The 15,201-nt window shown below is 53.1% G+C and overlaps 3 protein-coding genes across 3 annotated transcripts; 1 reads left to right on the top strand and 2 right to left on the bottom strand.

The window, feature by feature from the left end:
* Positions 1–417: 417 nt before the first annotated feature.
* On the bottom strand, positions 418–2,125 carry JN550_010895 (uncharacterized protein; the record flags this gene model as incomplete). The annotated part of the gene is made up of 4 exons (XM_049309200.1): positions 418–744; positions 799–1,609; positions 1,678–1,869; positions 1,929–2,125. 4 exons carry the CDS (start codon positions 2,123–2,125, stop codon positions 418–420), a joined length of 1,527 nt encoding a protein of 508 aa, XP_049167135.1.
* Positions 2,126–4,315: 2,190 nt separating this feature from the next.
* JN550_010894 (uncharacterized protein) lies at positions 4,316–5,429 on the bottom strand (the record flags this gene model as incomplete). Its single annotated transcript, XM_049309199.1, has 2 exons — positions 4,316–4,809; positions 4,925–5,429. 2 exons carry the CDS (start codon positions 5,427–5,429, stop codon positions 4,316–4,318), a joined length of 999 nt encoding a protein of 332 aa, XP_049167134.1.
* A 6,721-nt stretch (positions 5,430–12,150) lies between these two features.
* Positions 12,151–13,824, top strand: JN550_010893 (uncharacterized protein; the record flags this gene model as incomplete). Its single annotated transcript, XM_049309198.1, has 1 exon — positions 12,151–13,824. The coding sequence occupies one exon, from the start codon at positions 12,151–12,153 to the stop codon at positions 13,822–13,824; it is 1,674 nt and encodes a 557-aa protein (XP_049167133.1).
* Between the last annotated feature and the right edge of the window lie 1,377 nt (positions 13,825–15,201).

The raw sequence follows: 15,201 nt of genomic DNA, 5'->3' as shown, positions 1-15,201 counted from the left end.
AATAGGAGCCAGCGGCGCCGCTTTTGGGGGTGAAACGGCAAAGACTCGTGGATAATGGGTATCAAAGATAGCCGCCGCGCGTAACCAAAGAAAATCGAGAATCCGTGCATTTATGCAAGACGCGGCTACGCTCCAGTGCATTATTACCGAAAACTGCTCAAATACATACGTGGTCTGGATTTCGTTGTCTGATTGCAGATTTCTCTCTAGATAGGTGTATCATCGACGTCGTGACGTGTTCATATTGCCAGTTGCCCATGCTTCTGTCTTGTAAGACTCGCACGCAAGCATTCCCTGCTTAAAGTGTGAGCTACCGCCCACTTTATAGCCAGTGATCAACGGCGGCTCTAAATTGCCAGCCTAGATGGCAAATGACACTTAGGCCAACCCAGTGACTGCAGCCCGGCCCTGGTGACGTTACAGAGCATATCTAAAGCCCGGATTCAGCACGAGAACACCTCCGGGCCCGTTCTGGATGATCTCGTCGCCGTTCTTGGGGTCCGGCGTTTCCGTAGTATCCAGCTCTGCAGCAACTAGCTTACGGTTTTCGCGCACAAGGCAGAATCGAAGGATCGTAGCACAGATGATCGAGACAAAGACAAATATGGTGTTGGCCGTCATAGCTGGCAGGTACCGCGGACCGCTCTTGGAGTCATACATGTAGGGCGAGTAGATCTGCGCGAAATTTCCGACCATGTTAGTAAATGCAAAGGCTGCGGCGCGCTTCTCCAAGGGCCTAGGAAGCTATGAAGCAATCAGTAACAAGTATATAGAGATGGGAGGGGTTTCAATCCCTACAGTAGAGGATATCCAGGCATAGGTGACATTGAAGCTGCCGTATACGCCTCCCAACATTAAGAAGAGCGAAAAATAGCGAGGCGCCAGGGTTGTCGTCGCAGCAGCTATGATGTATCCTGTCATGCCAACCGCCAACGGCAACACCAAATGAAAGTATCGTTCTGAGAGCCTATCACTAGAGATCGATACGGCCATGGCGACGATGGAAGCGAAAACATACGGTGGTGCCACCATTAGCAAGGACTTTACAGAGTCGAACTTAAATGTCGCGACCAGGGTTGGTATGAACGAAGTCACTGCGGCGGCAGTTGTCTTTGTGATGACTATGGCGGCTAGCAGCCATACCTTGTAGTCCGCAACGGCTTGCTTGACGCCTTGGAGGAGAGGTCCACGCTCTTCATCCTGGCTTCCGCTATGCTTTCGGAGACGGTGAGTCGCAATCGCCCTCTCCTGGTCGGAAAGCCATCGAGTGGTAGCGGGGAAGTCGGGCAGGATGAAGATGGAGACTAGAGATAGAAACACCGTGGCTGCTCCTTCAATAATGAAGAGCCACTGCCACGGATAGAGTCCGTGGACTCCATCAAGGCCGTACTGCACGCCTGCACCAACCAAACCCCCGAAGCCTCCCGAAAGCAGGCTGCCCGTGTAAAGAATGGCTGTCCGAGTGGCAAGTTCCTTGGGTGTGTACCAAGCTGACAAGAGGAAAAGCGCCCCTGGGAAGAATGGCGCTTCGAGGAAACCAAGGAAGAATCGGCAGACCACGAGGCTCTGGAAGCCCTTGACAGCAGCAGTACATGCCGAAACCACACCCCTATCTGATATCAGTTTCCACCTGCTTCGATTTGCACAGCCTTATCCCTATTCCAAGGGTGAACTTACCATAACGCCATGCATATGGGCAAGTAGATGCTCGGTCGTACCCGGGTGAGCAGCATGTTCGACGGAATCTGCAGAGCGATATATCCTGCGAACAACACTGATATAGCGACATTGTAATCATCTCCCTCAAGCCCAAGATCTTTCTCGATTCCTTGTACCCGGGCATTGGGAAGCGCCTGGCGGTCGAGATAACTAAATTGCACGTCAGCGAAATTCGGCGGCAAGCGGCGGCAGTCTCAATGGGGCCATACTTCAACACAATCATGACGACCAGGACAGGCATAAGCCTCCAATCCACTTTGCGGACAAGCTTTCTCTCCAAGGCTTGGTATTGCTCTGGGTCGCTCGGAAGCAGACTTGGCAGATCAGCTCCCACACTTGGCACCTCACTAGGTCGTTCCCCAGGCGTCTCCGGCCCGGGGGGTTGCAATTTATTATCGGGTGACATCACGATGCAGAGTTATAGGCCGCCGAGAAAATGGAATTGATAAAGTTGATGCAGAAGAGCAACGTCGCCGAAACACCAGTTTTGAGAAGAGGCCACCAAGTCGGGGTAAGGTAAGAAGATCATCGGCGAACATATCGGCGTCCTTGTGAATGGCTCCAGCGCCAGGTACTCAATAGTGCATTCGCCGTCATATTCCCGTCGCTGGTTACCGGAATGGCGCACTAAGCGGACTGGCTGCCCGCACTTCTCCCCGATATGCAAGTTGATGTGCGGAGTAACCTGGGGCATCACGGCCTCGGGAGTATGCGGTTTGCACTATGGGATCCACCCCCACAGCATCAAAGCGCTGTCAAGGTACCGCTGTCGAGCTCTAGTCGCCTATACGAGAATCTCTACAGTCGACAAAGCCTTCTGTTTTACATTGTAATATTATATACGATCTTGTTAACTATATTGTCAACCCGAAACGTGCCTTGATGTATGTATAAGCAAAGACTTGCATAAGCATGCGGGAACTGTACTCCCTGATATCCAGAAGAGCCGATTTCCGATCACCCACGAACTTGTGAGCTAATCATTCCTGCGCTACATTTCGCAATATGCTGTATGCCCTCGAACGGGCCTCGCTTTCTGTCAGCCCAAGGTTCGAGGACGAAGTGCGAAGCTTGCATGGCAAACGCCGCTATGGTCGAGACCCGAGGTGGTGACCATGCTGCGGCAAACCATTCATAGCTGAGTGCAATCAAATGTGGCATGGGGGTGTAGTTAACAGATCATACCACTCCCCTGGCTAGGCGCGCATTGAGAGATTGGAAAGTACCTTTGTCTAGAAGGTCGACTTCTTCGGTTGCCCAGAAGTCAACTCTGGATGCAAACGAATCCTTCTATTTTCTGAGGTCCATAGTCTTATAACCATCGGTTAACTTGGCTCGATGGCACCATCGTGCAATGGCGTTACTTGAGGTAATTTTCCATCGCCACCGTAGGCTTCACAGGTTCGTATCAAGGCGTACGTATTCCTCCCTTTTACCTCTTGTCCTTGTCCGGCTCTAGTCTGTGAACATTGTCGCATTAGTGTAATACCATGGGTGACTCTGAGGCTGACGTTTTTTTTTGGGGCGTCCATGCCCAACGGATTGGTGGTTTGTAGTGACTCGAGCCTATCAGGAGAGCCTGATCGAGTAATCTGCAATCTAGACTACAGACTGCCCTATGCCAATGCAGTGCTTCGCCTGTGATTCATTGATCACTGTTTCATTGAGACCCTTCCAAAGCGAGTCAAACCGCCGTGAAGTAGGACCTGTACTCCAGCAGCCAGTTGACTATCGTCACTGTTTCTGAATCGTCGCATGGGAAACTCTATAAATATACCTAGTCTCTGCGTCCTTCGGAATTTTGTACCCAGATCTTATTAAGCAAATCACAACACAAGGAAAACGCAAACACGACGAAGTCTTCATTCCAACCAACGACCTGACTCCTAAAACACTTTCGCCGAAAATTTCAACTCACACAAACACAATGGAAGGTTACTGCAGCAAACATGGCAGCTACTCGGGCAAAGTTTGCACGTTCTGTATCAAGGCCTAGTAAAAGCACCAAACCAGCACACGATTTCACCTCTGTTTAGAGCGAGCAGGCACGGAAATGCGTTGATAAGGGGCTCGCATGAGCACTACAGCAGCGTAGCTTCAAAATAGTCAACCAAAAATTCTTTACATATTGTAGTCTGTTAACTGCCTGACTGGTTTAGTGACTGCCTGCAACGCTGCGCCAAAGTGCTCGCTCGGGATGAGCTGGGAAAAGGGGCAGTACAATATAACGACTAACGGATGCTATAGCTTTGATGAAACGGACACAATGTCACGCGATGGGTTCGGCGATGTTGTATCAAGGGATACAGCATGTGCAGCTATGGTAGGGGATTCACTTTGTTATCCAACAATTTTACAAGCGCCTCAAGAGTAGTTCTGATACAGTTGCAAACTGGGTCCGAAGCAGCTATTTCTGGTGCGAATGTATGAATTGAAGCTGTGATATGTGCTAGACAATAGGGTTGGTCTCCGTAATGCGTCAGCTTCAGGGCCACCGAGTGTCCCCTGGGTTTAGGGGTAAACTGAGGGATCAATATGAACCTATATAGGCAAGCTTTGCACGAATTCAGACATAATACTCATTGAGCTATTTATTTTACTCGCTCAGCTTGAAGGCGTAAGGAGTCAGTCCCTTCACGCCGACATCAATTCTGTACAATCCACCACTGAAGTCTACCTGCTCTGGCGTGCCTTGGCCCTCCTCCATTCCCGCAGTCGTGATGAATAGCTCAGTCCCCACGAACTCCACGCAAGTAATGTTCTTAGTGGGCATATGAATCTTGCCAACCAGCTTGCCTTGAGGTGAGATTTTCAATACAACAGCATCCCCATACACAGCGCACCACATGTTGCCTTCAGCATCAACGCGATGGCCGTCAGGCTCTCCTTGCCCCTCATACGTGAAGAATGTCCGTTCATTGGTGATGCTGCCGTCCTCTGCGGCGTAGTCATAGGCGTGTATTACCCTGGACGAGGAGTGCGTGAAATACATGACCTTGTTGTCAGGAGACCAGCTGACAGAGTTGGGAATGGAGACCGGGGCCTTCATTGACTGACCGGGCTTCTTGGAATGGAAGAGCCATAACGCGCCTATCAATATTGTCAGTGGTTTTCACATTGCAGTTCGCAGATTGGAGACTTGATCATCCGCTGCCGATGGATCAATGGCGACCTATGCACGCAATAATGCAAACATTGGACTTACCCTCGGGCAGTACTGGGCCTTGACCGAAATCCGTCATGCTTCCAAGCCAGAATCTGCCATGAGGATCAATCGCGCCGTCGTTACCGCGGATCCGCACGTTCTCCTCGGCAAAGAACTTGGTGATGTATTCGTATTTGCCGGTCTTGCGGTGTAGCACGGCCATCCCATGCTTGGCCCCTATCAGAATCCTGTCCTGCGGATCCACGCCTTCAATGTCGGCGGTGACGCCAATCGGAATGTCAAACTCCAAAGTCGATAAAGAATCGGGCCCTTTGGTCAGGTCCACCGTATGTACGCGCTTCTTGATGATATCCACGAAGCGCAAGCTGTTGGTTGCCTTTTCAAAGTACGGCCCCTCACCCAGCGCACAGTGGAGCTTGATGTACGGCTCCTTGACCTGCCACTCCTGCAATGCTGCTGTGCTGCCCGACATCGTAGCGTTCGTTCCCTTGTTCTCCTTCTTGATACCCAATCGCTCGAGGAATCGTGAGATAAGACTGGGCATGGGGTTCACGAGTCTCCCGCGTGAAGCTGGATGTCGGTTTCAGTGGAGTCTGCGGTTCTCGGAGCGGATCGGCTTAATTCAGGGCTTCGGGACGCATCCGAGAGAGTTCCAACGGGTCGGTCGAACTTAAGCCTGAGGAGAGCACATCGGTACTCGACCTCAAGTTATAGACATCATTTCATCCCGGGTTGTTACCACACAGACAAGAGGAGACTCTACGTAACAGTGGTCGCTGAAAGCAGGCGAGCTGTCCTCGACGGAAGACGGGCCTCTACTCCGTTCAGGGCGATATTTCTCCGTCATTTATCTGCATCTCGGCGCTTCGGTTCAAATGCACCAGTAAAGCTCACGGCTATATATCATGGTCGCTTAGGGCATTCTCCCAAGCCGCGCTGCGATATCACAGCCTGGGCGAGAGTCAACGGTGGCCATGCCGCCATGGAGAATTTCAGAGACACTGCGATCCCTCCTATGACAGATTGAGCTCAAGCGTGCCGGGCCGGATCCGGGATCAACCTGCCGGTTCAGAGGAGGTTGGGAGTAGACAAGTTACTGCACCATCAGCCAGGGTATGGCATGCACCCGAGACGCGCTGCGATGCCTTCACACGCACACCACGTCCACGTTCCATCCACCGTCTTGTGTTGGGTGACCAGACCGCAACTTCACATTGTGCGCGCCGAAGCACCCACATAGTCGGACACGATAGTTTTGCGCTGCTGCAGTGCATCAGTCGATAGATCAATAATTGCGCATCATCGTGGGCCTTTAGGCTTTGACCCCTTGGGTGCTTGACCGCTTCATCGAATGAGTGCGAGGATGTTCGGTTCTGTGGTGCAGCGCCGCCGCCGCCGCCGCCGCCTCACATAGTTGACTGGTAACTTGTCTCGAGAAAATGCATCGGGATGAGACAACGCCCACTCTGGAAAGGGAGGATGGCCTCGGGATATCATGCCCAGCAGTTTGCTTTTCTCCTATGGGGTTGGCAGCAAATGTGCTTGGTTTTCTCCCGGTGACTGTCCCTCAAACAAGAGCGTGTCGGTGTGGTGTCGTCACCGCCCGTCGGGCTCAGATGGAGCCCACCCCCGCCTGGGATCCCAAGACCTGGAGGGGCAGCCTGCAGCTATCGCAACGCACTGCAACGAACAGGGCTTGACCTGGCTGCATCAAGTTTTCAACCCAGCAAGATGGAGCAGCCCGACTGTGTTCGTGCCGTCCCGCAGCTCTCTAGTAGACCCAACCACCACCATGATCTACACTTGATGCAGGCGACTAAAGTTCACAGCTCGAGATGCTAAACTCCGCCTTCGTTCTCCAGGTCAAGCCTGCACCTTGCTTCTCAGGGCAGGGCGCTGAGTGTCTACTTCAACGTCTTGTGGAGTCAATAGAGATTGACGGTTACTGGTGGCAGGACGTGTCTTTGCTGGTGGTGGCTTCCAGAAGAAGACCAGAGAAAGACAGCGAGCAAGACACTCATTCAGTGGACTCAAATTTGGCATAGTTTCCGAAGTCTCGCAAAACTGGTTATAGTCACGCTTGTTATGACAACCACGGTCAGGAATGGTGGGAGGCTGTGTGACGTTTGGCAGGGCTGTTCCTGAATAAAAAGCAACCAGCACCCTCCTACGTTATGTCCAATGCGGCAATTCACGCTTGCATCCTCCCCCAGTCCTGGCTCACGTCACATTGAAAATTGGGTCAAGCTGGGGTCTGCGGAAGCGAGCGCCCGGGGAAGTACTAGGGAGCAGAGCCATTCAAAGAAGCATGATATTAGCTGCAGATGTGACCTGCATGCAATGGTGTCGTGTCTGGAAGTACGCTGCTGTGAATACCATGGTAGTGCTCGACCGGCGCTATGGAGCATTCGGCAACCGTCCAGGATACCAGGTCCCTGGTGCCACGTACAAGAATGATATAAGTTAACTTACTGACAGCAAACTTGAACAAGCGTCGGCAAATAAAATGACGAATGGTGGGTAGCTGCAGACAGGTCATACCTATACGCTCATCGCGAGGGATGATCCCAGAAGAGAATACAACAGAATTTGACGCTGGGGATATTTCGTCACGTCTGTGTGTGGAGCGCCAGGGTGCACTGTTATCAAGCACAACTACCGCGATTTCCCTTCCTGTTTTATTAGGACTAGAACTGGCTCGACAATTTGTCTGATCTCGCCATAACCCACTTAGCACGAGTACGAGGCAATAGTGTTGATTGACGATGCCCTTGCTCCATAACCCAGGATTCGATGATCTTTCATTACGGGTATGAATGCCGCGACTAGCTCGATGCCCAACGATGCGATCCTGCTGGGGTGGCGCGTCTGATCATTGGGGATGCGCCAGACGCCCTCTCATCATTTGTTCGGTGACGGCGGGCGTGACCCCCGGCAGATGTGGTGACTTAACTTGCCAATGAAATGAGGGGAGGATGAACAGTTCAGGGCCTGGAGCAGAGCAATCGACACTGCATTTTCGCCAGTCAGCCTTGACGGCCGAGTTCTGGATCGACCGACGAGTTTCTGACATTCGATGCAGATAAGCAGCGACGTTGGTATTCTTTGCAGCTGAGTGGCTTAGTAGATGGAGAGACATTGCCAACAGGCTCCTTGGTGACGAATCGGTGTCTCAGACAACAGGCTCATTATTGAGCTCTTCGCCGACCACGAATATTTTCCGATACCAGGCAACCAGGGGGGAAGATCATTAAACCTAATAAATAATGACCAGGACTCGGGATATGAGGTTGCGACGCTATATCCGGGCCACAGATCTCGTGACAGTCGGACAATAAAATTTTGACTGACATCCGCAAATCGTCATCCTACATCGATGATACCTGTTTCGTGGCGTAGCAATTGATCTCGCGGTGTGACCACCGTGCCCAGGAACCGCCAGTCCATGGTGCCCAGCGGCTGCAGGCAAGATGACACTTGTCTTTTTAATCACTCGCTTTCTGTTGGATCCCGTCATGGCTGCTGACGGCGGTCGCAGATGACTGCTCGACTAGACGTTTTGCGTTCTTGGCCTTTTGAATGGCGTACAGGATTCAATTCACTTGCTCGTCTACCCGTAGCGTAGCCACAGCCCATCCCTGATGGTCTGGTCTATACCATACTGAGTATAGAACGTGGCTCTCCCTACCCAGCCTGCTGGGTTCGCCAGGGTCTAAGTCCAAGAATCCTTGCGTCTAGGTAAACGCTTGAGGTCGTAATTTCGCGCGAGCGACGCCGGTGGTGCTGGTGGGCGGCCGCAGAACTGGCCGCATCAAGCCCTGTCCATCACGCCGCAGCAGTAGCAACCTCATGGTCCTTGCATGTTCGCAGGAGGCCAGTCATCGTTGCACGTACACGATACATGCACGATGCAGCCCGGGTGTCTCGGCGGCCTGAACAGCGGGGTCAACTTAGATCTTGTCCCCCACGAATCGACATTGACAGGCTCAGTAAAGTACCAGGTCCGCGAAGGATTTGGATGAGTGGACGAGGCCTGGGCTGCGGTCGCCGATGCGGCCAAAACTATGCCGCAGTCTGCAAATTAGCTCGCAGGCCAGACAACCGCCATAACCAGATTGAGTCGGGCGCGGAGTTGTGGATGTACTCTGTACTCAGACGACTCTTAGCACTGGGTTGACAAGCGAGAACCCTCTGGGCTTGTTGATCTCCTGCAAGAGATATGCACAACAACCGCTGCAGGACCGGTGTCCTGGGGTGGTCCGGATTTGCGGATTAGTAGGGATTGCGTTCGGGTTGGGGGGTCCTGATCAAGGGCTGTCTGTTAGACAGGGTCTTCTACTGATCGGTAAGCGATATCAAGCAGGTGTTATGTATGGCTCAGCATGGGGGTAGGACTGGCAGCGCTTTTGCTGGCCAGTAAGGCCATCGAACTGCCGCCGCACCAAACACGGTGAGCAAGTGTTTCGTAATCTGGGTGCAAATGGTTGTGTGTCAGGATTATTGAGGTCTTCCGTGGCCCCCGGCCGTCGTAGTTCAAGACCGCTTACCCCAAGGGCGCTAGTTACAACTTATTGATGGTTAGCACGTTGACGACAACCGCCGTAGACGTTTTCTAGGTCCCGCCACGTGCCGCGCCTAGGGCCAAAGCAAGGCAAGGTACTGTGCAAGTTAACTTGTGTAGCCATATGCAGTAGTCAGCACTCGGCATGATCACACACCATCCCGTCCCTGATACGTCCCACTTTCATCAAAGGTCCTCGTGGCCACTGATCCTAGACCCACCGGTCTTGACCTGGGCTTGCTGAAGACGTGCTGTCGAGGACGCCAACTAGGGGATTTTCCCGGGATCGTAGCTGGCCGAAAACAATGCTATCCCACGCCGGTACCCTCTACGCCCCCCCCTGCGGGCTGATGCGTCGTTGACAGCGGTGTCAAGGTGTCTTTCATCCTGCTATGCCCGCCTGGGCGTCTTTTCCGCGGCCTGGACGCACCAGCTCCATCTTGAGGATCTGGTCCATGTGGATACAAAGACGCAGACCCAGATCACTGGATATGCTGAGCGGCAGAACCTCACCACCGTGGTACAAGCACCCCCGGCCCTGGCGGATCCTGCTGTTGCCGGTAATCATTAACTTACTGACGAGGGGCGGTTCTCTTGGAACGCGCCACAGGATACGGTAGGTGGGAGAGTCCCTTTGGGCTAACTTACTCCGTAATATGGTCCAGTTTATTGCGAGAGAGCAGGCATGCAGAGCTTAACGAGGCACAGCCACCATACGAGACCAAATGATCGCTGTACTGTGGTAATTGGCCTCGCCTGTGCTCACCTGAAGAATATGAGGTCTTCGTATGATGGAACTAAGCTTGGCCGCCCTTTGACCAAATCCACGCCCAGTGATCGGCACAGCGTGCTCGGCGATCTAGGCACTTGCTCGATATTGAGAGGATCATGACAACTGTCACATCGATATCTCGCCATTGGCCACAACAGCACCGCCTGCGCTGCAGCCGGCCTCGGGGGCTTCGTGGGCGACACAGGTCAGGCCGCCGAAGACGCAGCTCGCGGGCACATGTTTCGTCCTTCAGTTTGCAGGATCCCAACCGGAACGTTTCCGAGCCTCAGGCTTCTGCGGATCACCAGAGGTCCCCGCCGCTATGCCCCTTAAGAACAGCCAGCCTCTGCTTGCTCCATTCTGCAAGTGACGTGCAGCAAGGCGGTCAGTCGAGAAGAATTTAACGCCTTCCATGCTGTGGATTCCAGACAGACCCATGGCGCCATGATGCGCTTGAATCCTCATCCCGGCACAGCAACAGGTTTAAAAAAGAACACCGCCATGGGGGTGCCCCCGTAGCTCTGGGTAGGGCCCCCAAGATACGGGTACCAACGACGCACATCCAAGCCTTGTCAACGTCTGAGCACCCATACAGTACTGACATGGGGGCCCCTGAAAGTTTCTGCACCCCATCCCCAGTCCAGCTTTGCTGGCGGCTGGTTTCCAAAGCTTGCCAAGGTCTCTGTGACTGTAACCCCCATGTGCGATTCATTACTAGAATCAGTTAGGTGGGAAAAAAGAATGAACATTTCGATAAGAAATACTTTTGCTCCCATGAAGGAGAGCTCATACCTTGCAACGAGAAACCAATAAGCAAAACACCCCCGGAACGCAGCCTCGCTCGCACTCAATATGGCATGACAGTCCTTCTGGAGAGCTGACTTACACTCGAGCACTCTATCGGCCGCTCTGAGAGAGGAAAAAAAAAAAAGTATCATCTCGACTTACCAGATAACGACAACAAAGCCAAACAAACAGTAAGACTGGCTCAGCCGCCACCAAGACGTATTTTCCTGATTGAGCGGGTCCATCAACTTGGCCCTCCACCTGGTTCCTCACCTCTATTCGCAGGTGTCTGCCAGGGACAGAGGCTTGTAGCAGACTAGGCTTTCGAGCTTTGCTCTTAAACACGCCTGTCTGTCGATTTGACCAGCTTCAGGGTCTTTCAAGCGTTTAAAGGCTGTCCGTGGCCATTCATTACGCAAGGCTTGTCCCAAGAACTATGACTGGCCCGCTTTGCTGCATCGCATTCCACTTGTCACATCCCATACTTTCTTGGAAGAGTTAGCCCTTACTGGACATCTGAAGTTGGGCATATCATCCCCCAAGGCATCTACAATCCATTCGATCCGAGCCGTCGTTTATTTCGAAATAATAACCACCCACCCAAGTCGGCTTTGGCGGTGCTCGTCCAACATACACTCGACATCGGAAGCGCCTTGCCGTCGCGTACCACGGAACACAACCTTGTAATTTATACTCAACAGGCTCTCGCATGCGCTAGGACCTTGGAAACCCTCTTGTCACTCTATTACTTCTAGGAAACCCCAAGGTTACGTTCTCCGGATCCTAGCTTCAAAGGTATATATATCGGAACAAAGTGGGCAAGACGTTTATCACGGTCAACTACAGCTGCCACTCGAACGAACCCACCAGGCCCTTTGGAGGAGGAAAAAAACCGACGCCGTGGCGATCTCAGAGGGCCAAAGATACTCTACCGAGCTCTTGAGTCGTTCGCCTCGCCAGGCAAGGGAAGATCAGACCACGACTAACCAGTACTTCTGGGATCGGTGGGCTGCGTCGAGTGAAACTGGCGAAGGTTGCAGAGGGTCGGACTCTCCAAAGCCTGGGAAGCGACCTCGGCAAGAAGACGTCGAAGGTCGTCAATGTCCGGGTCTGCAGAACCACCACCCAGCAGGGGCACAGGTCTCGATGTCGCAGAGGGGGCCTGCGTCTCGCCCTGTCTCGCCCCCTTCCGCGAGGTCACCAGCTTCAGCTCAACTTACGCCTCTGGATACACATCAGCCTGGTCTGCGGGGAGGCGGTGGTCCGCCATCGGAGGATGGATCTCAAGAGACCGGTAGCGGTTCGAGCACGAGCGGAGAGCGATCGCAGCTCGCACAAAGAAGTTTAGGCGTTCGCAACATCTTGAACCCGGCAGATTCCCAGCCTTCTCCCGCAAACCCCGGCCCTTCCGTGACTCAACAACGGCATGGACGGGGCATTTCAGGTGCAGCGATGACGAGCCAAGGCGAACACAGACTAGACACGTCTGCACAACAAGCGTACATGGCGCGTGGGCAAGACGTGTCTTCTCCTCATCGAGCTATGGTGCGGCCGAGTGGCGAGACGACTCCATCGACGGGACGCGAGTCACCGGCAGCAGTTCATCCATGGCCAGTTCTCGGGGCACCAAGGCGGTATGCGACACCAAGGTCGCCCAGAGCCAGCAGCTTCAGTCACGGTCCGCCGCCGCGGACACAAAGCCAACAATCTCACTTTTCTGGGACAAGTCTAGCTGGGCCGGGACGAGGTTTTGTCTCCGAAGGACCCTCTGAAAGGGCTCCCCTAAGTCAGTCGGCCCATCCGCTTGCACCACAGTTGAGCGGGCTTGGATTACCCGGGGTGTCTCCTGGTAGTGTGCCGAACCTCAACGCGCCGCCTCGGTCTCTATCGCAACCTATGATCCGCCCACATCCAGAGCAGCAGTCTTCGATTCAGGGATCCCCGCATCATCTTCATCGACCGCCGATCTTGCCTAGCCCACCTCCGTACGCAACCAGCGTTCCTCCTCAGCGAAGTTTCTTTGCGCATGGAAACACCCATTGGCAACAATCGCTTGGCGGTCAGCAAGGTGTGAGAGGTGGCGGGTTCCCAGATGAAGTTATGTTTGCTGCACCAGGGGTGGAGGCTATTCCCGTGATTGTTAATACGACCACTGCCTCAAAACAGGCTGATGAGAAGCGACTTCGAAATGCAGGAGCATCAGCGAGGTTTCGGCAGCGCAAGAAGGACAAGGACAACCACAGGGAAGGTCTTATAGAGAAACTGGAGGCACAAAACAGAGAACTCGAGAAGCGTATTCGCGAGTTGGAACAAGAAAGGGAACTGTACGCGGCAGACCGCGACCGTCTCCGAGATGTCGTTCAGCGAACACCCGGAATCTCGGAGCTGGCCTACCAGGGTGTACACAGTCCTTCGACAAGCGTGGGCTCCTTTGCCCAAAGGAGCCCACACGGGTCCGTTCCTCCCCCGCCGCCTCTGCCGATGACATATGGGACATCAGAATCTGGGTCGGAAGAAAGGCCTTCTAGACGGCGAAGGACTGATCCCCAGCTGGATTTCATCAGTCCACCATACACGACAGCCTTGCCACCTCCGCTAAGCTACAACGCACCTTTATCGCAACCCGGTACTCCCTCAACTTCTGAAAGGCTTCCGCCTCTTCGACTGGATCAACCGAACGTTGGCCCAAGTGCCCCATCGGAGCACACCTCGGGGAATCCTACAGGTCAGGGTCAATCCTTTTCACCGTTCAAGCGCGAACCATACGAAGCACGCTGGGCAACCAGGCCCGGTGGGCCGCCTGACCAAAGGCAGCAATAACAGCAGCCAGCCCGTCAGCAAACTTGACTTACTTCGATTGTACCACATACCGTATTCATACTTTACTTGTTATAATAAGGCACTGCTTCCACAAGTAGTTGCAGCCGGTGGCAACAGAACCTGCCTTGGAAATCTTGAGCATTCATTATCCAGGAGATTTGCGCTGATTGGCTGACCGGCGCTAAAATTGAGGGCACATATTTCTGCGCTGTAGTCATTCTTCTACCGAGGGTGGCGCTGACGGAAAAGGCAGAGGGTGTTGAGACAGGAGACGAACAAACTTACACAGCTCAGTATGCCTTACCCTGCACCTGCAAGTTTGCTGGCCATACCGACCAACAGAATCGGGCGCGCAGCGTCATCAACGGACATATCCCTAAGCCTACAGGTGTTCAGGTGTTTGTCGAATCTGATTTTGCTTTTCATTATCATCAGGCGTCAGGCGTGCGGTTTGTTACCAGATATTGCGAATACCTAAGGAACTACAGACATTTGCATTCAGCGTACGAGATTTCATTGGTTCCTATATTCTGGCGGAGCACCCAGATCCCGCCTGGGACCAGCTTTGGTTGTATTAAAGACATGGAGTTGGCAAAGTCTTCACAGACTCATCAAAGGATATCATTGGCGTTTTCTTGATTTCATCTGTCTGCGGTAATATTCTGTTTTACTCTCTCTTTCTTCAGATTGGACAAGATCAAAGAAAAAAAACTGCATGCTGGGGTTTCGGCGTAGCTCGGTTCAGAGGGGGCCTCGTGATTAGATCACAGCCGGTTTATAAGAAAATTGGTTCACAACACTGCAAGACATATATTTCAGATTGGACAAGATCAAAGAAAAAAAACTGCATGCTGGGGTTTCGGCGTAGCTCGGTTCAGAGGGGGCCTCGTGATTAGATCACAGCCGGTTTATAAGAAAATTGGTTCACAACACTGCAAGACATATATATCCGCTTGCCACTATGCTAGCCCAAAGACAAGATTTGGAGAATGCACGTTTTTGTCCCAAACAACGTTGAGTAGGGCCCCGTACCATTCACTGAGTCTCCGAGCCCTGGGTAATCGCCAAGACCACACTACCTGAGAAGGGGCAAACCCAGAAATCTTCTCAAATATGTACGCACGCATGTTACCGCGTGTGTGCAGGTATGTAGGTCTGATCCCTGGCCGCGCCAAAAAGCCCGCGAGATATGCATCACCCGGGATCCCTTGCGTAGCCGAGCCCGCTCTTTGTTGAACTCGGCAACGTTGCCGAGTTGGGACCCGGCCGGCCTCTGACCCAGCCTGCATTCCCCTTTTAGTGCGAGCCCAACTCTATCTGGACCTCACGTCTTTGGCATGTCCACACACTAGGGCCTCGTGCCGAAGCATGGGACGC

The sequence above is a fragment of the Neoarthrinium moseri genome (assembly GCF_022829205.1).
Source record: "Neoarthrinium moseri strain CBS 164.80 chromosome Unknown scaffold60_Wmoseri_CBS_16480, whole genome shotgun sequence".
Taxonomy (NCBI): Eukaryota; Fungi; Ascomycota; class Sordariomycetes; order Amphisphaeriales; family Apiosporaceae; genus Neoarthrinium; species Neoarthrinium moseri.
This window is presented reverse-complemented; position numbering and strand designations above follow the sequence as displayed.